The sequence below is a fragment of the Sinohyriopsis cumingii genome, chromosome 1 (genome assembly GCF_028554795.1).
Source record: "Sinohyriopsis cumingii isolate HCF-2022 chromosome 1, ASM2855479v2, whole genome shotgun sequence".
NCBI lineage: Eukaryota > Metazoa > Mollusca > Bivalvia > Unionida > Unionidae > Sinohyriopsis > Sinohyriopsis cumingii.
In genome coordinates this window covers 78,256,539-78,279,342 of record NC_142961.1, presented here as the reverse complement: position 1 = coordinate 78,279,342, position 22,804 = coordinate 78,256,539, and the positions used below count along the sequence as shown (strand labels likewise).

The 22,804-nt window shown below is 37.3% G+C and overlaps 1 protein-coding gene across 6 annotated transcripts in view; it reads right to left on the bottom strand.

The window, feature by feature from the left end:
- LOC149807175 (uncharacterized) overlaps nucleotides 1-20,575 on the bottom strand; it is a 44,914-nt gene extending 24,339 nt beyond the window's left edge. Inside the window, exons 1-8 of one of the 6 annotated variants that reach the window (XM_089963111.1) lie at nucleotides 20,369-20,575; nucleotides 14,989-15,095; nucleotides 13,059-13,125; nucleotides 11,451-11,498; nucleotides 7,497-7,757; nucleotides 5,941-6,064; nucleotides 5,273-5,387; nucleotides 649-721 (exon numbers count right to left, since the gene is read on the bottom strand). In XM_089963111.1, the coding sequence (XP_089819237.1) occupies nucleotides 649-721; nucleotides 5,273-5,387; nucleotides 5,941-6,064; nucleotides 7,497-7,757; nucleotides 11,451-11,498; nucleotides 13,059-13,095 (658 nt within the window). In that variant the 5' untranslated portion in view covers nucleotides 13,096-13,125; nucleotides 14,989-15,095; nucleotides 20,369-20,575. Of the gene's footprint in view, nucleotides 1-648; nucleotides 722-5,272; nucleotides 5,388-5,940; nucleotides 6,067-7,496; nucleotides 7,758-11,450; nucleotides 11,499-13,058; nucleotides 13,130-14,988; nucleotides 15,096-17,918; nucleotides 18,008-20,368 lie in introns of those variants that run through there. The other 5 variants (XM_089963099.1, XM_089963107.1, XM_089963121.1 and 2 more) reach the window with 5 other exon arrangements.
- Between the last annotated feature and the right edge of the window lie 2,229 nt (nucleotides 20,576-22,804).

Sequence of the window (22,804 nt, the reverse complement as noted above, 5' to 3'; positions counted from 1 at the left end):
CCATTAAACTAAATTATGTTTGATAAAACCGATAAGAAAGTGTGCTTCCTTCAACGCAATGCAGAATGGGACAGTGTAGACGTGTAGTTATTACCCACGAAATGCTCAGATATCGTTGGGACATTGCCAAAAGGAAGTAATTCGGAAATTGAATATTGGTAGATTTTTTATGCAGTCTCATACAACGCATACATCGTCAATGCTTAATACAACCGACTGAACATCATTATATTGCACACACACACACACACACACACACACACACACACACACACTGTAAGACCATTAGGCTTTTTTTCAAATAAGATATGCAGGTATTACCGAGGAGAAGTGTGCATTGTCCAAAGAGAAGCAATTTTTTTTTTTAGATAAACCGACCGCATAACCATCCATCTTAGGGACAATCCGACTTTCGATCATGTTTGCAGTCGGAATGCAAGCAGAAAAAATAAAATCACAGAATATTAAAAGTGATATATTATATATTATAATATTATTAAAAGACTGAATTTCAAACATAGAATTAGCAATACAAATTTTTAGAAAACATAAATATAAACATGAGCACCATCCATAAATGTTTAACGCCCAAGTTTACTAGCGGAATTAGCATATTCCAAATGATGTTATCAAATATTGGTTGCTTACCTATTTGAAAGCCTGTATTCACGGTATAGTTCCACGTTTTCAAACCAAATACGTTCTTTCCCGTCAAATTCATCTGAAAGCATCAGTAGGCGATGGGTTATATGAAAAGTCTAAATTATTGGAGAAAGAATTACGATCCCAATCTTGAAGCTCACAAATTAATTAATTTCCTCTTTTACGAAATGCCTCCCACCAAAATTAGATGTCCCGTATCTTGATTCACTTGAACCATGCAATTTTCCATCCACCCACTGCCAACGTCTGATTAAAATAACAAAGAGATCTTAGCATTCAAATAAAACACAAATCTATACAAAGAAATCAGAACGTGTGACAAAGAAGAAATTTGTTAAGTATTTTAATGTTCGAGTCTTTTCAAGATCTACCTTTTTTTATCAAACCTTCAAATATACCGCAGTAATTGCTGTGAGCATATATAGCTAGGCAAGAAGTTTTAGATTTATCAATATTTGTAACATTTTATCTTTGTAAAATATTCATATTGTTTCTCCCAACAGCTAATTATAACATCTTTTTATCAGGCACGTGATTTTGTGCAAGTGCCAGTAGGGTAAGTGATCAAAAGTTGAATTTATTGCATATGCATTCCTCTACTTGTAGCAAATGTCATTTCCAAAAAGTAAAGAATAGCTAAAACAGGAAAAAACATAGTTTTAGTTTAAAAGTTCATATAGAAAAAAGCACATTTTTTGATGTGAAATTGATGTTTGTGGCTATAAAAAAACTGATCATGAAACAGACGATAATCAATCTGGCAAATTAAAAACTTCTGCCTACACGCTATTTCTCTCTGACACAATCCACGTACTAACACGATCCGTGTACTGTCATATCAGTACATGCATATACGTATGTATGTAAGTAGGTATTGGTATTTCAGATGGTCCATATTATTGACTTCTATTTGACTCTTAAAATTATATTTCAATGTATTCCAGGGTTGGTTAACACTGTTTTCACGCAGATATGTATCGACAATAGGAACAAAATCACTATCAATTTTAGCATCAATGGTTAGCCGATCCAAACCCCGGCATTAAATTCCGCAACCTCATCACCACGATCAGAATCCACTTATACCTAATATCAAGTCTTAAACACAGACGCAATACTGTTAATACCACTTCAATCACGCAATCTAAAAAGATATATGTATTGCTTCATCCTTATTGATCTCAAATGAGTCTACAACCGAAAAAGGTTTAAGTGACTTGTCATGGGATCTGACCTAAATAAAGAATTGATAGATTTTAATATTTTAGCTTCAGTGGAATTGGGATTTTGTCCCAATGATTTTCTTTGTGCTACTGACTGAATGCCAATAGACCCCTATGTGATAATATACGTGTATGCTACACAGAAATAATATTCGGATCTATCAGTAGCAAGACTGAGGAGACCACTAAGGTAAAACCGTTTATATTTACATCTGTTAAACCAAACATGCTAGCTACTAGTTTTGGTAACTCACTCACCGTTACAAGTTTGGACAATTTGGTTTTGCCAAGCACGACCCTGATATCACTGACTTTTGCATCATATATGTTTCACTGCAGCCGCAGCTGCATCAAAGCAATTCTTGATAAATGCATTCGTCTTCGAGTTTCTGGATCCCCCAATTTCGTTAATTTTAGCAATAATTTGCGCTAGGGCACATATCAGCTTCAAAGCAACATCTTGAATGTCCACATTAGTCGACTTTTTTTCTTGTTTAATCTTCCAAAAAATCGCAAGCTCGCCCGGGTCGACATCCACAGCAACCAGGCTGGTAAACGCAGTCAAACCAGGCAAACCTGGTGAGATCCACATCAGGACCTCGTCGACGGGTGTTTCAGCGCCCGTAAATATCAAAAGACAATTTGCTTAATATTAGACGTAGTTTCTTGGTGACTAAGAGACTAGATAATCAATAAGCATGTCCGGGACTGGTGAGCGTTTGATGCATCCAACTCTTTAAAAACAAAATGTCCACATATCAGGCCGTCCAGCCGAGTTTGTATCGACGGAGTAAAAAAAATCAGGGGTTGTGTCTCACCACCTCTCAATAACTTCAAGCTGCGCTGCAAGCACTGGGCTTTTCCTGCGCGGAGAAGTCAATGCCGGCGAAAGCATTTTCGATTTTTCTTTTTTATGATGCCATGTTAAATGTAAATTGATGTATAGCATATATATATATATATATATATATATATATATATATATATATAAAGACACAGTCTTCTCTCGGTATTTCTTTGAGATTTTATGCACGCTGCCGCTTGTTAGTTGTTAATCGCGAAGTTCTTGCGATCAAAATCTGTGTGTAGTTAATGTAAATTACGTCGGTTTGAATTTGTAACCCCAGATGATCCCTTAGAGAGCCAATGACAAACTAGTAGGCTCAGTAGCTGTTTCAAACCAAATTACGTCTAAAAGAAAAGTATACGTGCCTCTTCATTATAATTGGCGGAAACCTTACGTAGTCAGATTTACTTTATTTTAATGCAAATACAAATTATTACAGTAAAATATTATTTTCCGTGTGTGTTATTCGAACTTGCAATGTCCCAATTGGAAGTATAAAACGGTAATTGATTAGCTCACCGAGAACAGGAAACAAGTAACTAAAAGAACTCATATATTTGAAGTTAATGGGTTTGTGGTGAAGCATAGGTGCACCCATAAGTCAGTGTGAAAACAACGCCAGTTTGAATTACTATTCAATAACTTATTAAATGCAATTCATGAATGGAATAACAATTCTAAGTCTTTCAGATATTGTAAGTTCTACCATTAGCAACAATTTAAGAAGTTTTCATATTGACAATCATCAATTTTCCTGACTCTCGAATAAAGACATGAACCGTACAATGCCGTTTTGAAACAATATATATACCAAAATACACGTTTCTTGGTTAAGTCAAGAAATATCGATCTATTCTTTGAGATTTGAACAGCACACAGGAAATGTTTAATACATCTGTATACAAGATACAGCAACTACTGCACTGATGACTGAGAACTACGTCAGTTGTGTGTAATGCTAATCCAGTAAAAGTGGTCGGTTTGTTTACCACATGAGCATTCATGGGAACCATGTAAATTCACGTATATTTTCGCATATGGATTCACATATGTATTCGCGTGTGTCATCTTGTATGTACTTGTCAAGTATACCATGTTTATGTGACAATCTCATAGACGTGTATATAGTAGTATAGTAACAAGTATGATACACAATCGTGGGATTAAACAGTCAACCGTTGACATGGGCGTGGACCATGTACGTGCAGTACTCACGCCCAAACCAAAACTTGTACTGCTGACATGGACGGACAGTTTCAGAAACGTATATATTAGTAGTACAATAAACTGTTGTGGCGCAGGCGGCGATCAGAAAACGCGGGGGTGGACAGTGGATTATTCGTCGATATTGTGATTGTGAACAGCACAGTGGACTGTACATATATTTACTTGTACTTGTATTTTTTACTTGTAATGTCGCCGGACAATCTCATACACGTGTAATGGGTAGTGTCATAATGGCGGTTTTGTTAACTATTGATCTAAGTTGAGATCTTCTGCCCAATATCACCTAGCTCTGGCATGTACGCGTCATAGTAACTATCATGGGGTTTGTGGGTAACTTTAGTGGGTTCGCATATGTGCGTGTGTGATATGAGCACGAAGTCATTGGAGGATAGAAGGCTTTGAGCTAGATCTGTAACAAAAATACAACAAATGCTATTATCATTCTACTCGCGCTCAAAATCGGCTAGACCCGCTTGCTGATCTGTTACATTGATAACTTGGATCAGTGGATTGCTGTACCTGGATGATCATCGGCCTTTTCCTGCCAAGATGAATAACTAAAAACAACAAACCACGAATGGAATTTGCTGCCTTTAAGAACTATATTGAGAACTACTTTTGTTCTCATGAAACAACAAGGCGGCGGTAGGAAACAAGCCTTTCTGTCGCAACGTTTGTGGTGAAATCCGCTGGTAACGAATGGTTAAGCGTATCAAAAATATATGTATTCCGACAACTATTTCCTTCGTTATTTCTCCACTTGAATTAAATTGCTAAGCGACGTTCCAATTGCGATGTGCTCTTTTATTCTGCGACTGATTTAACTATTTCCTATGTGAAGCTTTGTTAATAATAGCGTATATACATCTATATGATATCAAATACTTGAAGTGTCAGGAAGTGCTCTCAACCGACGTTTATAACCAGCGCGTGTGCTAACCTAAGTATAAATGGCAAATAATTAAGCTAATGCATGAAAACATTCACAATTTTATATGTGATTACGTAGACACGAGCTTTTGTTGTATTGAAATTTAGCTTCAGTCTGTTTTTGTACAAGCCAAATTGAAAATAATTGGGTTACATACTCGGAATAAAACAGATCATCAAGAAGTCGTTGCCTGTTTCAGTTGGAGCACTAGTTCTTAGCATTGAGCGGTGGAAGTATATTATGATAAAGGTATATAATGATAAAGGAAACACTTGAGATAGCTGCACGTTTGACAATTTCTTTAACGCAAAATTCACCGTTGTGTCTTTAAATCAAATAATTACTTTCAGACGTCTTAACACCTCAATTAGAAATACTAACTTGATATTCCTCATACTGAATGAAATCCGGATAACTCGGAAAATCACACCTTGGCGAAGAGAGGAAGGAGCAGTCTCTGTTTTGCTGTGAATACGATGGACAGCACTTCCATTCTCTTTAACAAAATATACATACAAATGATGTCAGAAACTGGAAAGTCAATATTTTTTTGAACCATTGTATATTTTGCATTAAGATATTTGGAGAGGCCTTTCAGTTAGTCATCTTAATCAAAGTGTAATATTTACATGGGTCAAGGGCTTATCAATGTTACTGCACAGACAAGAAATCAAGTTCTAATCAGGATATAATGGAATGGAGGTGGTGCCCTTGATTAACAGACGGATACATCGATACATTATATTGTATATCTTTTCAAGATTTTTAACCCGAAGATTATTAACCCAACCTAGATGCGATGAAGGTGAACAAATGTGCTACTTCCTGTTTTGCAATCACAATTTTACGACATCTAGCCTAGGTCATTAACAGAATAAAAAGGAATAAATAAATCAATCGTTTTATGTGCGGGAATCAAATTTTAACTTAAAAAGCAATGTAATAAAATAATTTTGAAAAAACTATCCGTAAACTTGGAACTCAGCATGTAGTGGAATGGATCGTGGCCTTACAAATTACATTCATGAAAATGAAATCAAAATACCTACAACGACTTATTTATATTGTATTCAAGTTTCCATGAAGTTAAAGTGTCATTTGATATCCAGCTGCACGACATGCTGAAGAAATTGAAAGAGATGCACTCGAAATCGACTGGCTGCTGCGGCAAATCTGGAATTAATAGAATTTTTAAAAAATGAAACCTGCTAGAGTCGACAGTGCAACTTGTTACGTTCATGTGGTCATCAAAAGTGGATGCGAGTTGTTTAAACTACACTAAATCCAATCTAAAAATCTGAGATCGCAACTGCAATGATTCCATGTTGAACCTAGAGGGGGCTACCATGTCCAATTTCATACTAACAGCTCCAGACTCTGTTCTTGCTGATTGTAAGATACTGGTCATAACAACAGGGGCTGAACCAGGAATACCATGTGTTTTTGTATGTGTGATTTCTAATCAAGTAGTCATGGGATTTATAAGTTTTGATTGACTTCGAAACACCCAGTCCCACTCCCTCATCCCCCACCCCCCGCCCAATCTGGGACAGAAATATAGGCATCTAGGTTGCCACTGCTACACGACCACTGCATGATAGTAGCGAAATAATATCTTGTTTAAACAAGATATTATTTCTCTTAAGCAAGATATTATTTCATTTAAACAAGATAATATTTCATTTAAACAAGATAATATCTTTCTTATAATATTTTGTTAAAACGAGATATTATTTAATTTATGCAATATAATATCTTGGTTAAAAAGGCATTATTTCATTTAAACAAGATGATCTTGTGTTTAAGCGCTATTTTATCTGTTTCAAAGAAGATGTTATTTTTTGCGCTGGATGTGCGTTAAGATTGCTGTGTTCTATGTTATCCATTATTTGTCTCTTAGGCGGCGCTCTACACACATTATGAATTTCTGTGAGAGTTCTCGGTGTAAGGTGAAGTTGTTTACAATTGCAACATTCCCAATGGAGAAAATGTATGTATATCTCGATGTTACTTTCATGTACTGTGACTGAAATTTCTTTCGATATTGTGCTTATGGAAATTGTACATGATCTAAGCACGCTGCTTTTGCAGCCATTAAAATAGGGAAAATGAAATTTGCCAGACTAGAAAATACCAACTTCTAACAGTGCAAAGAATGAATTACCAAATATATGATGTTAAAAAAAGTCCAGAAAGTGAAAATGACCAAGCAGTGCAAATAATATTTTGGAGAGATGCACATCTGAAGCAAGGTCATGATGTCTAATCCATAAGCCACATTAAACCCATCAATCAAATGCCAAAATAAAGGGAATTAAAGATTATTTCAACAATACCTAAGATACACAAGGTCTTGTTAAAAATAGCCATTATAAACAGTGAGGAAACCAGGGGAAATTGTTTTCCTCTTTACACAAAATATGGAACATTAGAGCGCCACCTTATGTTCAGATATGAATGGTTCTGATTTTTACGACCAATCAAATCTTTTTCCGATAATATGTAACTGAGTTAAGGCAACCTTTGCAAATTTTTGTACAGTTGTCAAGGATATCATTCTACATCAAAGATCTCAAATTTAAAATCATAAACGGCTGATAGATACCTCCAACTAGAATTGTTTTCCAACTATCGAATGATAACGTACAGTCGCTATGGTAACATATATAAGTTCCACCATCTTCTTTTCGAGCATTTTTTACCAGAAGCTCGACCGTCGTACCGTTGACTATGGAGGACGGTGAAAGGAATTGCCCATCTTTGTTACGGAAGAACAAGTCTTTTGCATTTACAGAAGAATCCTTAGATGTACACGAGATGATGATGTCATCTCCCGATAAGTAGTATTTCTTTGTGGAACCTAAAGCTGTGCATGGAAAAAATGTTTTTATCGCATTAACACCTTTCATCCTAATTTCAATGTATATTCTAAAGAATACAGTTATATTTATTTGGTAACTAAACTTTCGGGCGAATATCTTTAATCGGGTGTATGGATCGATGCATATACATGGGTGGATAAGTGGGAAATTAAATTCAAATTCGAACATGTTACCAAAAACAGACGTTTGTATAATTATTGTAGTCAAATAATATTAACTGTAATTTTTTTAAAGACACTTATTTAGTCTCACAAACTTGCAGTATAGCACGAAGTTCGTATATAATTGAATTTGAGACAGTCAAATCGATTTCTGCCGCCAGGCCCAAAACGTCTTAGGGATTCCTCATAATTTGTTCCACTGAGGATTTTTGCACACGTGTGCATATGTGATTGTAGCCCATGTGAGGAAACGTGGAAGCTTTGCTTGTCATAGATTGGGAGCTGCAGTGCTGTGAACTGTCGATATTTACTTGATTCCGTAATAATGGATTGCAATTGCATATTATGCAATGGCATTATACACCAGTTTGATACATATAGTGTGCTATGCAGGAACGGAATTACCAGTAGAACGGTATTTTTGTCACGTCACAAAACGATAAAATCACTATTTAGTTGAATGTGTCATATCGATTCGTCAAATAGATCCAAAAGAAACAATATAATCTTTCAAAGACGTATCAGGAGCACATTGTTACATTAACCGATATTTCTACCGACTGTATTTTTTAACCTGGAGTTTGGTGCTCCTGCGATAGAACTGGAGGTTTCAAAGAAAGTGAACACTGGATGCATATTCTAGCGATTGCGGCTATGTCACAACGCATCGGAACCCCGAGGTGGATTTGCATTTCGAGGTTACATGCGGCATCGTTGTCGTTCCCAAATACAGATGTATTATTGTGATTCTCTCTTATAAGATACTGTTTTGGAAGAGTATTGACGGCCAGAAGAGAATGATTGACTCTCTTGTGCACATCCAGTACTTTTACACAAACGTGCAGCTGTTGTAATTAAACAGTATTATTAAAAATAATATCATATCACCAAGTTAATGCTGAACTTATTCAAAATAAGCTTGCGAAAATAAAGAATGCAATTAAAACCGATTGCGGACTCACACTGTGACTGACCCAAACAAAACTATATCAGCTCAAGACGGTCAAAGAAAAATACACCTCGATGACACTGAAGTTATTAAATTCAGTGATGATACAAATGCAAAACAATCGGTGGAATATTTCCAATTCTCACGGCGTTTCCAACCATGCTGGCAGCTGCGTTCGGGACCGTCGGAAATGCATCTGGCATGGCTCTGAAAAAGGTGGTTCATGGCTACATAGCATCTCATAGACGAATATAAAAAGGAATACGTCTTAGATTTCCAGGGACGACTACAAAATGCCCTCACAGAAGTCTTTGTCTACCCGTGAACACTCCAAAATGTCTTCGGTTGTGGTTTTGCCGTTGACATTAAGGAAAGCGAGTTCATAACCCAATTTAGATCCTCGCAATAACAAAAAAATCAAATTTCCGAGTTGTTTTTTTTATGCGAGATGAGCATGCGTAGATGATCATCTGACCCAAGTGGGAAACCAGGCATCGTTAACCTGGATTCGACAATGTGACCTGGAACTTACTGGGTCGAATAGATGATAACACTTCCACATCTTTGAAGTTTGACTCATACAGGCTTTCACTGCCACGTCTAGTTGTTGACTATTTACATTGACATTTCCGGAGCGACGGCACGCCACCTCTTTCTTATTTAACGCTACGGTTACAAACTCGGATGAAAGGCCCAATATGTACCGTCTAGTTGTTAAAGCACTCCATGCGCTCGCGGTCAGCCCGGAGCCGCAATCACTTATTAATGCATTGAACCATATACGAACCGTATGTTGATATATTTTCATACGCGAAAGACCACCGACCCAACGCGGAAGCGTAGACCTGACTAGCTTCGCTACCAAAGCCGATTTGATTTAATTTACACGCCGTTTCTTTATTAATATCGAATAAGGTGAGCTTTGTGTATTTCACGACCAAATCGGTAAAGTGAAAATAGTCATCGAGGGTATCAACGATGATGCTTGAAGTCGCGAGGAGCCATAACGAAACAATCTGGCCGAAATCACTGAAATGAGGAAATCAGAGGTGCCAGCCTGTCGGTTGCTTATATAAGTGATTAGCGTCGTTTCGGTTTATTGTGTACCAGTATGCCATATCGATCGAATCGGCATTGTTTCAGAATTATTCACATATATCATATCAGCATCAATGGAGTATCCAAAGTCTATCCGGAAGGATACTTAATCGTTCTTGGTTATTGTGTTTAATAGTTATTGTTACATATGCGTCTTGGATTCTCAACACGCACGCGCTGACGATGTTGCGGAATTAACAGACAGATTGTTAGACCAGATGACAGTGGCTGCCAACATTGATAGCAATTTTGTTCCACTTGTCGACGAATATATGCTATCTGCCAGGCTTAAAAACACCATTGGATTATTTCTACAATGATAGAGTGGAATTCACTAACCCGGTTACATTAGCCGTCGATTACGTTAAAAAAAACTCACATTGACTCAACTAAGCAAAGAAATATCTCGAATGTTATTAACAATACGCTTGCTGGTATAATACTTCCTGAGGAATAGCAAGAAGAATCGTTGCTCACACCAAAGACCGGAGTAATTTATTTGTCTCTAAATAAACGTTCTGCTAAACCCCAGAAACTCACAATCGCTGAAGACAACAATTTTCAGGAAGATGTTTTTACAATTGTATGGCAGTCGTTCCAGTGAAGAAAGGCAATTAATTATATGTGTATTACACCCGAACTAGGATAGTCTGTCAAGCATTTGTACTTCACGATTACTGTATAATAGAAGAAATGTGACGGACCATCAAAGTTACAGACACTATAAAAATAATCAAACCGGAACAACAGCTGGTAGATAAAATCACGAATAATAGAGATTTACTCCCGAAAGCAAAATAAATGTGTGTGATCGTGGGTACTATTTACGAAATCATCACGCGATCACCAGTTGACCGAGGTGCTGCTGGAATTGTGCCTACATCAACTATCATCGGTACACCAGTCGGATTTGCTTATATTGATAGTCACTGTTGACGCAATAATTTCCGGATGGCTGCATTGACGAATAATCATCTATTCAGAAATTCTCTCGGTGGAATAAACAGCCTCTGCACAATTGCAAAACAATATTTTGTGTCTTTTGAAGATAAAACGATTATCATGGCTGCGTTCGAATTAGTACTTGTTGTAATGGAAAGCCACCGACAAATTCATGTGTAGATATGGAACCGGGGCGCTAACGACCCAAAACAGGTAACTGATTTACATGCAGTGGAAATAGAATAAATGGTTGCCTGTGTATATCAAACTGTCTCCGAGCTCCCAACACTGCAGCTCAGGTCCCAATTCATAACAAGAAAACGTCACCGTGGACGCACGTGGACTACAAACATATAAGCATAAATGTGCATAAAAATCTCATTGTAAACGTTCTAGCGAATATGTAATACTGTAGAAATACAACTAAAACAGAACTTCACTGATGCGTAAATGAGACAAAGCATTACGGACACTATAGTTAATTAAATACTCTATTTGTTATTAAATAAAATAGTTTAGACACTTACATGTTCTGCAAAGTGTTCCGTTCGTCACGCCATTGACCGAGGCCAAAACTGATATAAAATAAAACAACCGAGATGGAGTTCATTTATCTCAACTCTCGCAAATGAATGCAACACAAATATGATTACGGCTACCTCTATTTTACCAACAAAAATTTCACGGAATTTTTTCCACGATCATGTAATATAACATCAAGGAGGGAGAAGGGAGAGCGAGAGAGAGAAGTCAGGAATAAAAAAAGTGCTGTAACTGAATACGCAATATTTCATGTTTTTTCTTTTCAAATTGTGACATCTAAATTTAACAATCTATCGAACAGAAGGCAAAATGCTGATTACTTTCGGGATTAGTTTTATGCATCCTGGTGTTGTTTATGCGCTTTACGCCATTTTCAGCGCAAGATATTATATACATGGCGGTCAGTATAATTGGTGGAGAAAGAACCCGGAAAAATGTCGGTAAGAACCACCGAACCGCAGGAACCTACCGACAACACTCTCACATACCCACTCAAACCCATGCAGGAACCTACCGACAACACTCTCACATACCCACTCCAACCCATGCAGGAACTTAAAGACATCACTCTCACATACCCACTCAAGCCCATGCAGGAACCTACCGACAACACTCTCACATACCCACTCCAACCCATGCAGGAACTTAAAGACATCACTCTCACATACCCACTCAAACCAATGCAGGAACCTAAAGACAACACTCTCACATACCCACTCAAACCCATGCAGGAACCTAAAGACAAGACTCTCACATACCCACTCCAATCCATGCAGGAACCTAAAGACAACACTCTCACATACCCACTCAAACCCATGCAGGAACCTACCGACGACACTCTCACATACCCACTCCAACCCATCCATGCAGATTGAGATCAGATGGCAGTGATCGGTAATGGCAATCGTTTTAGACCAATCCACAGTCCTTGTATTCCTGCAGAATATTGATTACTTCCAGGACTGGTTCTATGCATGCAGAAGGAAGAATACTGTTTTCCTCCAGAACTAGCTCTATGCAAGCAGAAATCAGAAGATTGATTACTTCACGACTGGTTCGAACTCGAACAGACAGTTATATTTCCTTCATGCGACAAATATTGTGTCTAGGTTAGCTATTATCCATCTCTTCTCAATTTGTTTCCAAAGAATATACTTGAAGTCTTTCTGTTGTAAAGTGTAAGTACTGTAATTTTTATCAGCCTGATTTTTTTTCTTCTCACTTTATACAGAAGTTCATAGATAGTGCCGATGTAAAATTGAGCATGTATATTCAAGGACTCTCGAATTCAAAATACAGTAAAAGGAAAATAAATGCCTGTCGTTTTCTTTTGCTAAGAATGATTTCAAAGATTGCAAACAGCAATGTGTAGACTCGTTGCCTTTAGTGGTTGACCTCCATCAACGTGCAGACCAAAAACATAGCATATTTGTATTCAGGAACAGAAAAAAAGTAGATGTAAGGTGAGAGAGATGTGGTGGGATATTTAACAGCACATAAAAATGTATATCGTTCCGAAGTAATTGGAGTTAATTACCTTGTGCACTCATTTGAGACAGACAGGTAGACAGGGAAGAAGTGAAGATAATTACCTTGAGAGATACCATATAAAAGGAACTGTAATTTCATTTTATCCGTCGCTTTGGATTGCTTCAGTAACTGGCTTTGTCCATTTGCAAGAGATCATATCAATAAATAAATAAATAAATTCAATTGTATGTTGTACGCATGAAATGAAGAGAAATGTTCGATTTCTTATAATTCAGTGCGATTATTCTTTCGGAGACAAATTCATGCAAGAACGTAATTATTATAACAAATAACAATAATATTATACAGTCGTTCTTTTAACGTAATTTACTGTGTAACGATGTTAATTTATGTGAGCACATGCGTAATTATATCGTTGTATTCATTCTTGAACATGTTTCATGTATTACAAGGTTCATGTTTTATATTTTTAGATGCCACTGGGAATTGTCGAACTCTGGGGTTTTGTGTAATGTCGCTTGTGACGCTGGTTCTAAAGACGGTATTGGTTTACTCAGTGTGATGGGCTAAAGGTCCTAGACCAACGTTTCTGCTGGCCAATGATGTTCTCAATGAATTCTTCAGCAGTTTGTGAGGAAAGGACCAAACAAGGTCGTTCCTTAATCATTTGACAGGAGCTGTAGAGTTGGAAATATCTGATGAACATTGACATGATGACACGAGAAACCTAACGCTCAATGTCATTATATTTGTGAAAATCAATCAAATTCATGTCACTATATATGTGAAACTCAGTCATGCGTCCATCACACCTGTATATGAACCACACATTATTCAGTTTCATACACTGATAATGTCGGTTGACATATGAGATCATGTGTGATTCCAAGATTTTCAACGTATTTATGTAATAAATGTATTGTTTTGTTCGATTCGTTGGATTTTGTTCGCATGAACAGTGTCAGATTCGTTAATCATTCAATTGTATTATACATAAACATCTCATTCAAGTAATCTTGTTGGGTGTTTTCGTTAGATCCAATCCCAACTTGTGTCATACTGGTCTAAATTGTCAAATTTATTTGTAAGGGTATTTGCACTGTTTTAATTCTTCCTGCTTATGAAGTCTAAGGGCATACTTAAAATGAGCTCTAGTTTGGGCATCTGGTCCCTGTCATACACCCTATAAGGTAAGCATTTAGTGGTATCACGCCCGATAAGATCATCTGACAGTTTCTATGACAGTCACTCCAACCCGGTATAAAAACAGTGACCAGGTTTGAATTTCCTCTCTAAGTACCAGAGCTGGACAAAGATGTTACTGCGAGTCAAATCCATTGATCTATTTCATAGGCACGAGGTTAGTACAGCCATGGTCATTAAAGACTGCTACACATCATCAGATCTCAATCAATTTTAATAGTAATGCATATTTTTTATTTGGTATAATTCAGTTTTTGTCGGCAATGAGGTTTGACCCATAATTTTATGCTTCAAAAGTAAGGGTTCATGTACGCATGAATCAAGACCGGGAAGTTGGTCAGCATTTCTAGTTATTAAAGCAGGGCGAACCGCAGTAAGGTAGGAGTTACCATCTTATCACTTACAAGGCAATGAGCAGATTGTGTAGAGAAATGAGTCAGTTATGTGTGAGGCACTGAGAAAAGTAAACATTTCTTGTATGGCCAACTGTATTTATTGTATTTGTAAGTCCAATATGACAAAACCAAACTTATCACACAATTAGAGATGCCCACCTGCAATGGGAGTGGATCTGAGAATATTGACATTCATATTTCCTGAGATATAAACATGTGGTGTACTAGTTTTCTATAATAGAGTTAATTTACCCAATTAATCGACAACATTTTTAACAAGATTACAAGGTAAATAGGCATTTACAAACAAAGCAAAGAGGAATTGCGCCTTAACAGTAACACCAAATGATCTGGGATCATCGTGGAGTTGTATTTATATAATCTTTGCAAGAGAACTACGATATAATACACCGAAAACCTTATTTAGTCTTACCTCTGCGTATGTCTTTAAACAATGATCGATGATACACCTGATTCATCAAAGTCCTCATGCACTAATAAAAGACTGTCTAACTCACTGTCCAACATCTACAACTCTTCCTAAAAACAAAAGATGTCAGATATATGGCATAAACCTCTTCCAACTTTGGATATTTCTAGCTATAGAACGGCAGTTATAGAAAAAATACTTACGATAGTCATTATGTATAGTTCAATCCAATTAATGAAATTTTTAAAAATTAGGGTTTAGTTCTAACTCCGATATTAGTCTCTAATCGCAATGTATTTCTTGGTCAAGCAACCACATTCATTATCATAGGTGGTTTTGAAATTGGCACAAGTATATTATTTCATCCGTACATTCTCCGCCCTAGTTGACTTTAGTATCATATTTCGCCCGTACCTTCTATACCTTAGTTGACTTAAGTATTATATTTCGCCCGTACCTTCTCCACCTTGGTTAACTTCAGTATCATATTTCATCCATACCTTCTCCACCTTTGTTGACTTGAGTCCCATATCTCGGCCGTACTGTTTCCATTTGGTTGCTTGAGAAGAAATATCAAGTTCTAAAGTTTTATGGGGAAATCTTGTCATAATTATACATCTCTCTCAAATTGACTCACTGTACGCAAGGGAGAGTACGCTGCGTTTAGTACGTTACCGTTACAGCTACTTTGAAAATTTGGTACTTAATGGTAAATTTGCAGATTCATTAGTCCGTCGCCAACATAGATTTTTGTGCAATTGGTTGCAATTAGAGCTGGTTACCATGAAAGAGATTTGTACCGCGGTATACCGGGATATTTCTGAACATACCACAATGTGTACCACGGTATACAGCAATTATATTAGGGGACAACAATTTAAAGTTCTAAGACAGATGCTTGACACATTTTTCAAGATTTGCGTGAGTCAATATCCTGAAACAGATCTCGCTCCGATTCATAGCAAGATAATATCTTATTATAACCATTATATTATCTGAAGAAAAATTATTTTGAGATAAAGAAAATGGGATATCTTGACACAAATGAAATCGCACCAACCGACCCACCCACAACGAAAGTTAAATGGTCAGTACCTTATATTAGATGAAGTTGCTATGTTTATGTATTAATTGTTGCATAAATTGCAATCTAAATTCTTGAACTAAAGTTGGATGATTAGGTTGACACTATAGCGACAAACACTGCTGACACGGGAGAGCTTGTTGACAGTGATAAACGTGTTTAATTATATTGTCCTTTAAAATGGAACATGCTGCTAATATCTTTAAATTTGTAACAATATTGCTCTGGAATTTCAGTAGATTCCTTACAGATGGAAACTACCGAAGTACCATTAAAGTGAACAATTACTCTGATTCGTACCACCTAAAATAAATACCGAAATAAACCAATATACCGGTAATATCGTGCACCTGTAATTTCAATATAAATCCAGTCCTGTTGCAGTTGTTGTTCAGAGGGAACTAAGTAAATCCTACTCATTAATGTCTTCTAACGATGCAATAAAATATAATTTAAATGCGCTCTGATTACTTCACGATTATCTGAAATAATATAATCCTGGGTTTCTGATGTTGTGTCCGAAACAGCAGTATGAATTGTCAACGTCAAAATCAAAATGGAATATAGAATCAACAACAGCGCTTCTATATTGGCAGTGTGAAGACTGCAAAATGTCAACGAGTTCGTGCGGCAGTGAGCATGAAACGTAAAGAGATGAAGAAAACATTAGAAACGAATATATCTGGAGGGTGAAGAAACAACTGTGATGTGATTGAAGCAGCAATCACCACTTGGCAGTCTCTTTCCCCAACCACACGTCTGGCAAAGCAGGTCTGACACTCCTTTCCACATCCCTCACCCCGCAGCGAAAGAGAAGACTTGGATGAAAAGCCAAAGAGCTACCGTCTGTTCATGATGCACTGCATCTGAGAGCTTATCTGAACAGATTGGAAAGTATGTAGACTTTAACCGCCAAAACGTTCTATCTCGCAGTCACATGAACAAACCCTTTCATAAATAATGTGCGAGCGAAAAATGTAAAAGGTTCTATTCCCGTGGAACTTTCCACGGTCACCAATCACTCTCATTCATAGTGTGAGGCTATGTCAGTAAAACTGTGAGAGGAGCCTTTAAGGGTATGCAGAGGAGCGGGATTACGATTGACAACTGGCAACTGGCAAGCTTTCTCACGTATCCACATTGGCTAAGCCCGAGACTCGAAACCACGCAGACAGAGGTGAGACCGCAGTGATCCGTAACGGTGAACGCTTTAGACCACTCGGCCACATGGGGCCCCGTACCTTTTACTGCAGTAACTCTCAACAGGAAAGAAGAGTGACTGAATAGGTCCAATCCAAAATTCATTGATTTTAATTACAGTGTTAATATAATATCATAAATGGATATTTCTCAGTGTGCAATAATTCATATTGCAATTCTAGATGAAAGAAAATTAGCATTACTAGCTAAAAATCTTTTGATTTGCATACACCCTAACCATGAAATATCTTCATTTTTTTTTCAAACAGACGGGGTACGTGTGCTCAAAAAGAATTTTTTAAAAAATACAAGAACCGTGAAATATATTTTGAAAGATCGGTTAAGAATCGCACTTTTTAAGCAGACGAAAATTATTTGGTCTATTCCTGTTTTAGTTAGAGTGTATAGCGGCGGTGCACAACACTGCCTAACACTTGTCGTGTACTACTCCTGGATCACTGACGTTTCCAATCGTACAAATTGATCAGTCTGAGGAGAAATAGCATGAATCGAAGTTTTTCAAAATCTTAATGCCAGTCTGTGTCAAATACTATCTGATTAAAATAATCATTATCCAAACAAATCTTCTGTGTTATTACCTTATCTAAATTTATACCACCCTACGCCCGCACTCGAAATTATTACGTACCACAAAGACTCTGACTGCAGGGATACAATTTGAATGCTACCTTATGGTCGAGTTTTATATACTCCGTCCCCAATCTTTAACCCGAATCACCCCTGACGTCACGAATCTGAAACAAAGCACATACTTTTGTCTGAACCACAGACTCCGGATACGAAACGGTTTTATGGGAGACCCTCGTCTTCGCTAGCCAAGGTTCCGATGTGTTAAACCGATCTACACCTTGGCGGATCGTTAAGTTATTTCGATGCTTCGAGTCTGTCAATTTCTTTTGATGCCACGGCAAGCCAGCGCATTCAATCAAAATGAAGATCTTCAAATCCGAAAACTGTACAAGATCAAGACAAGGAGAGCACACAACTGGAATGGACTTATAAATAAGTAACTTTCCACTGCCGATCCGTGTTTGTACAAATACATCCTTTTCCTCAAATACACCTGTAATGGCTTCTCTCTGGTATAATCATACTATGTTAAACGTACAAAGAATTATTGCCTCCACTATTTTCAGTCGACGTACATTGCAGCATTGTTACACGCTATTGGTTAGTTGGTATTACATAATAAGGGAAGCAACTCATGAAATCTAATGATGTTGCTGTGACAAGGTTCTGAAATATATGAACGATCCGCCAAGGTTAAGATAGGGTTAACACAACGGAACATTGGCTAGCGAATATGGAAAACCCTCAGCTGGTAAAGGAGGACAAGATTCCTCATGACTTGTTTTCTATGAGAATGGAACTTTTACTGTTTCTTCAACCCTAATACGAGGTTACAATAAACATTTATAATTAGTTGCACCGGCGACATAAAATAAATTACCAACAATTATTGCATATAAGTTAATAATTCGAGTTCGCGAATAACGCAACGACGAGCACATGTTTTAAATAGACTTCACATGGTGAGGCTCTAGTCTTAAAACATGTAACAGAAACGAAGTAAAACGAACAGTTAAAGTAAAATCAACATGTTACTTATTTATCCACAATACAAAGTTCAAATTCAAGAGACACAGTATCGTGAATAAAATCCTAAATAATCCTAAACGTTCTATCACAAGTCCAAAAATATGGAATGTTTTGAATGAATTCCAATGGTGTTGAATTGCCTGGTATAACACAAAGATACGATCCCGATTGTCTTTAAATATGTTCACAAAAGTCCAAAGTAATGTACTAGTCCAAAAATCAATGAGCACTTTAGTGATTCTAATAAATATTTTAAATAAATAATTCCTCTCGAATTATATATGATGTCAAGAACACAACTATAAGCTTTGATCATGGATTCCTACAGATTGATACCGAATACGAACGAATTATTTATTTAACAAATCCCTATTTATACACATTTTCACGTGACATATATGTGAATCATTAAAAACTAGAGAAAATAAACAAAACTGAGTACAGGTCGAATTTCCTTTCTGGAAAGCTGGTATGTAATGTGAGATAATCGTTTTACTGCAAAGCCTACTATGTTGTAAGAGTTCTTGATCGTCCCTTAAATAATCTGAAAGATTCCCTCCCACGAATTTGTGAATATAGCGGAGCGCTATGTACATGATTTACCTGCTTACCAGTTCACGTTATATATTATCAACAATTTGCGAGTAAAGTAAACATTATTGGCGACAAAAAGATTTGAAGAATAAGATGATCACAAGTAGAAGATGTGCGAATTTCAGATAACGCAGATAACAAGTATTTAGTCATCTGCAACTTCTACCTCTATTGATAATCTACTGATCAAATGCGGATAAAAATCTAAATGACAAGAATATAATAGACGTATATATGTATGCACACTTCAGTTAAATCTCTTTTGGCTTCAAAAATCGTATTTATAGTATTTAGATTAGAATCCAATGCGTCATGCAAAATCTTTGATGTGTGTGTGTGCTAAATTATTGCCGACATTTGTTTTCAAAATTATTGATTTTTGACAGTCCTTCAATATATTGTAGCATACTTTCTTCAATACGGACACAGATTTTCTCTTTTATTACTGTATTCCTCGTATATCGTTTCTTCTTGGTCAAAGGGGTGGGATGAACAGAAAACGATTAAAGGTATGTGAATGTATTCATTTCTTGGTTGCAATGTTGTGTTAATTTTATTTTTTCTTGTACGGTTTGTAGCAAAGGACGAAACACCCACAATTTGACTAAGTTTTTATGTTCTCTCACCCATCCCACCCACTCATCTCTCTCTCTCTCTCATCAAAATCATATCCTCATTGAAGGCCAAGCTATATAATTTCCATCATTTACCTTCACCGACACAGTGGACTGATAACGTCAAACATTTTATTTTTGAATGCTGGAGCTTGTCTAAAACAGAGTTAAGATGGCCATTCTAGTTTCGTAGACTGTGTGCACTTAACCATTTTTAGACTGATGGTTATATATATATATATGGGAATTACGTGATGATAGACTGAGTTACCTTGTTTGCATGGATAATGACGTTTATCCGGCTTTTCTCTTGCTTCAGCACATTCATAGGAAGTTTTTCCTCAGTTTCTCATTGTAGTTCATCAGTCCATATTACCAAGGAAACTAGTATTCCAGAGAATGAAACCAGTCCCAGAAATTTTAAAGAATTCTTTAAAACATATTTCCTTAATTTTATATTGACAATTAAACTGCCCTCGCTAAAGTTTTGCTTCAGAGTGAATTATCATCTGATGGTTGGGTACCCTTTGTCCTTCCGTAAGATAACATGAGCTACACTTGAGAAGGGTCGAATTCTGTCATTCTGGCAGTGGTTTGATATCTCTTATCACATTTGTACCCGTCATCCGCTGATAAACCGCATAGAGTGTGCACCGTACTGCCCTAACAAATCAGATTATAATACTTTATCAGGAAGTTTACCTGAGACAATTCTCGTTGATGTGTGCCGGTGGGGGGGTGGGCGGGGTGTGGTGGGGGTGGGGGTGGGGGTGGGGGTATACTTGGGAGAACCTGATTTGGGATGCATACCAACATCTCGAGGACCTGACTACATTGTGAGGATTTACACACCAGTCCTCGAAATGATTCTACAGAAAATGGTTGAGAATGATCATAAGAGGTAAACTACGTGTTATTTTGAAAGTCCTCACAAAGTTTGTAATGTCTGACTGGCAGTTACACTTAGTGTGTATATTTCACACAAGTTGCGGATTTACTCTGGTGGTAGCTTGAAGTACTAACGCTAGTCAATCAGAAGGAGTGTGCCTTCTGAATGTCGGTCATCCAATTAGAACATCGCTTCTGTGCAGTGTCACTTTAAATTTCGTATACCGATAAATACGGCTCATACAAATAACTACTAGTATCATTAGTGATTTTTAAAAAGAAATAATTTTGTAAAATGGTAAAGTGGTGATGTCAGCAGAAAGTGCGATATTTTAAGCCCGGTGCGGCTGATATAGTCGGTATTTGTGGCGCGTGATTTGATGTGTACATGGATTTTACTGCTTCGAGACTTAATGCACCTAACTCTCGGAAGATGGCAAGACGTACTGGATTAAACTGGTAAGAAAGAAACATATTCTTTATAAAATTGTTTATTATATTCGTCCAAAAGAGCTGTTCGTTCTTTCATTAGTTATCAGCCGTGACAACGTGCTTGTAATACGTTCCACCAATGATGCACAGGCCCTCATATCATTGTTTATCTTTAACAATGAGTCATACACAGAGGATTTAAAAATATTATCACTGACATAGAAATTTTAAGCAACGATACGAGCCCCTGTGCGAAGGTCTTGATTATTATATTCCCATGTGAAAACAGTTCACTTTGATGTCATAAGAGTTGGTAAACGAAGAAGCAGTTCTCTCTCTCTCTCTCTCTCTCTCTCTCTCTCTCTCTCTCTCTCTCTCTCTCTCCATTTCCATTTCAACTTGATTGTTGAGAGAGAAGCATAGCAAAATGAACTTTGTAGTAAAAGAAGAATATTGCTCTTTTTCTTGTTTTTTTTATTCTAAAAAAGACCAAAAAAAGAAAAAGACTTTTTTAAAAAAGTCAGAGAGGCAAGGAAAGGAAAATGGAATACCCCTGCGTCAATACCTGATACCTTGAAAAGTAAATGGCTGGTCCCTTTCAAACTAGTACAGTTCTCACTCTTGATGAAACAATATATCCCCCAACACAAAATAAGGTTCTGTACATGGCAGACTCGTTGATTGTCATGTTTACCCCGACCCAGAGCAGCCCAGTTGAAACATGTATAATCAAAGTAATTCTGACAGGCCATTGCCGAAGGCTAGCACTAATCCGTTACGTAAGATTCTTGTGGCTAGAATTGAAGAGCCGGGCATCGGAGTTGCGAGGCCGCCCGATAGCCAATTATCACCTAGGTGTCGAAATGTTTCCAAGATCAAAAGAAGTTGCCTGAAGAAGTGGGAGTGTCTTAACTTCTTTCCCTGCAAACAGACAGACAGGTTGAACTGGCCACTAAGACGATTGGACAGGGGCACAGCGCCACCCAATCAGAATCGAGATAGGGGAGAGACCTTGATTTGGGTAGAATGATATCCCCGCATCTTCCGGCAAGAGTTAGTTCGCTGAGAGAAATTACCCATAGGAGAGGTTAACGTAACTCCGAATAGCCATTCGTTATTGGCGGGAAAATCTTAGAGCGGGAAATTCTAAGTACAGAGAGCTTCAAATAAGGAAGCTTTGAGGGACAGACCAGTTATAGTTTGGTCCCGTAGTCTCAGATAGAGAGACGGAGGAAAAGACAAGAAAGGAGAGAACTCAGGACAAGTTGAAGTCTAGGAGCGAATTGGAGGAGGAGATCGTAGAGACGGAGGAAAGGAGAAGAAAGGAGAGAAGTCAGGAGAAGTTGAAGTCTGGGAGCGAAATTGGAGGAGGAGATAGTAGAGAGGG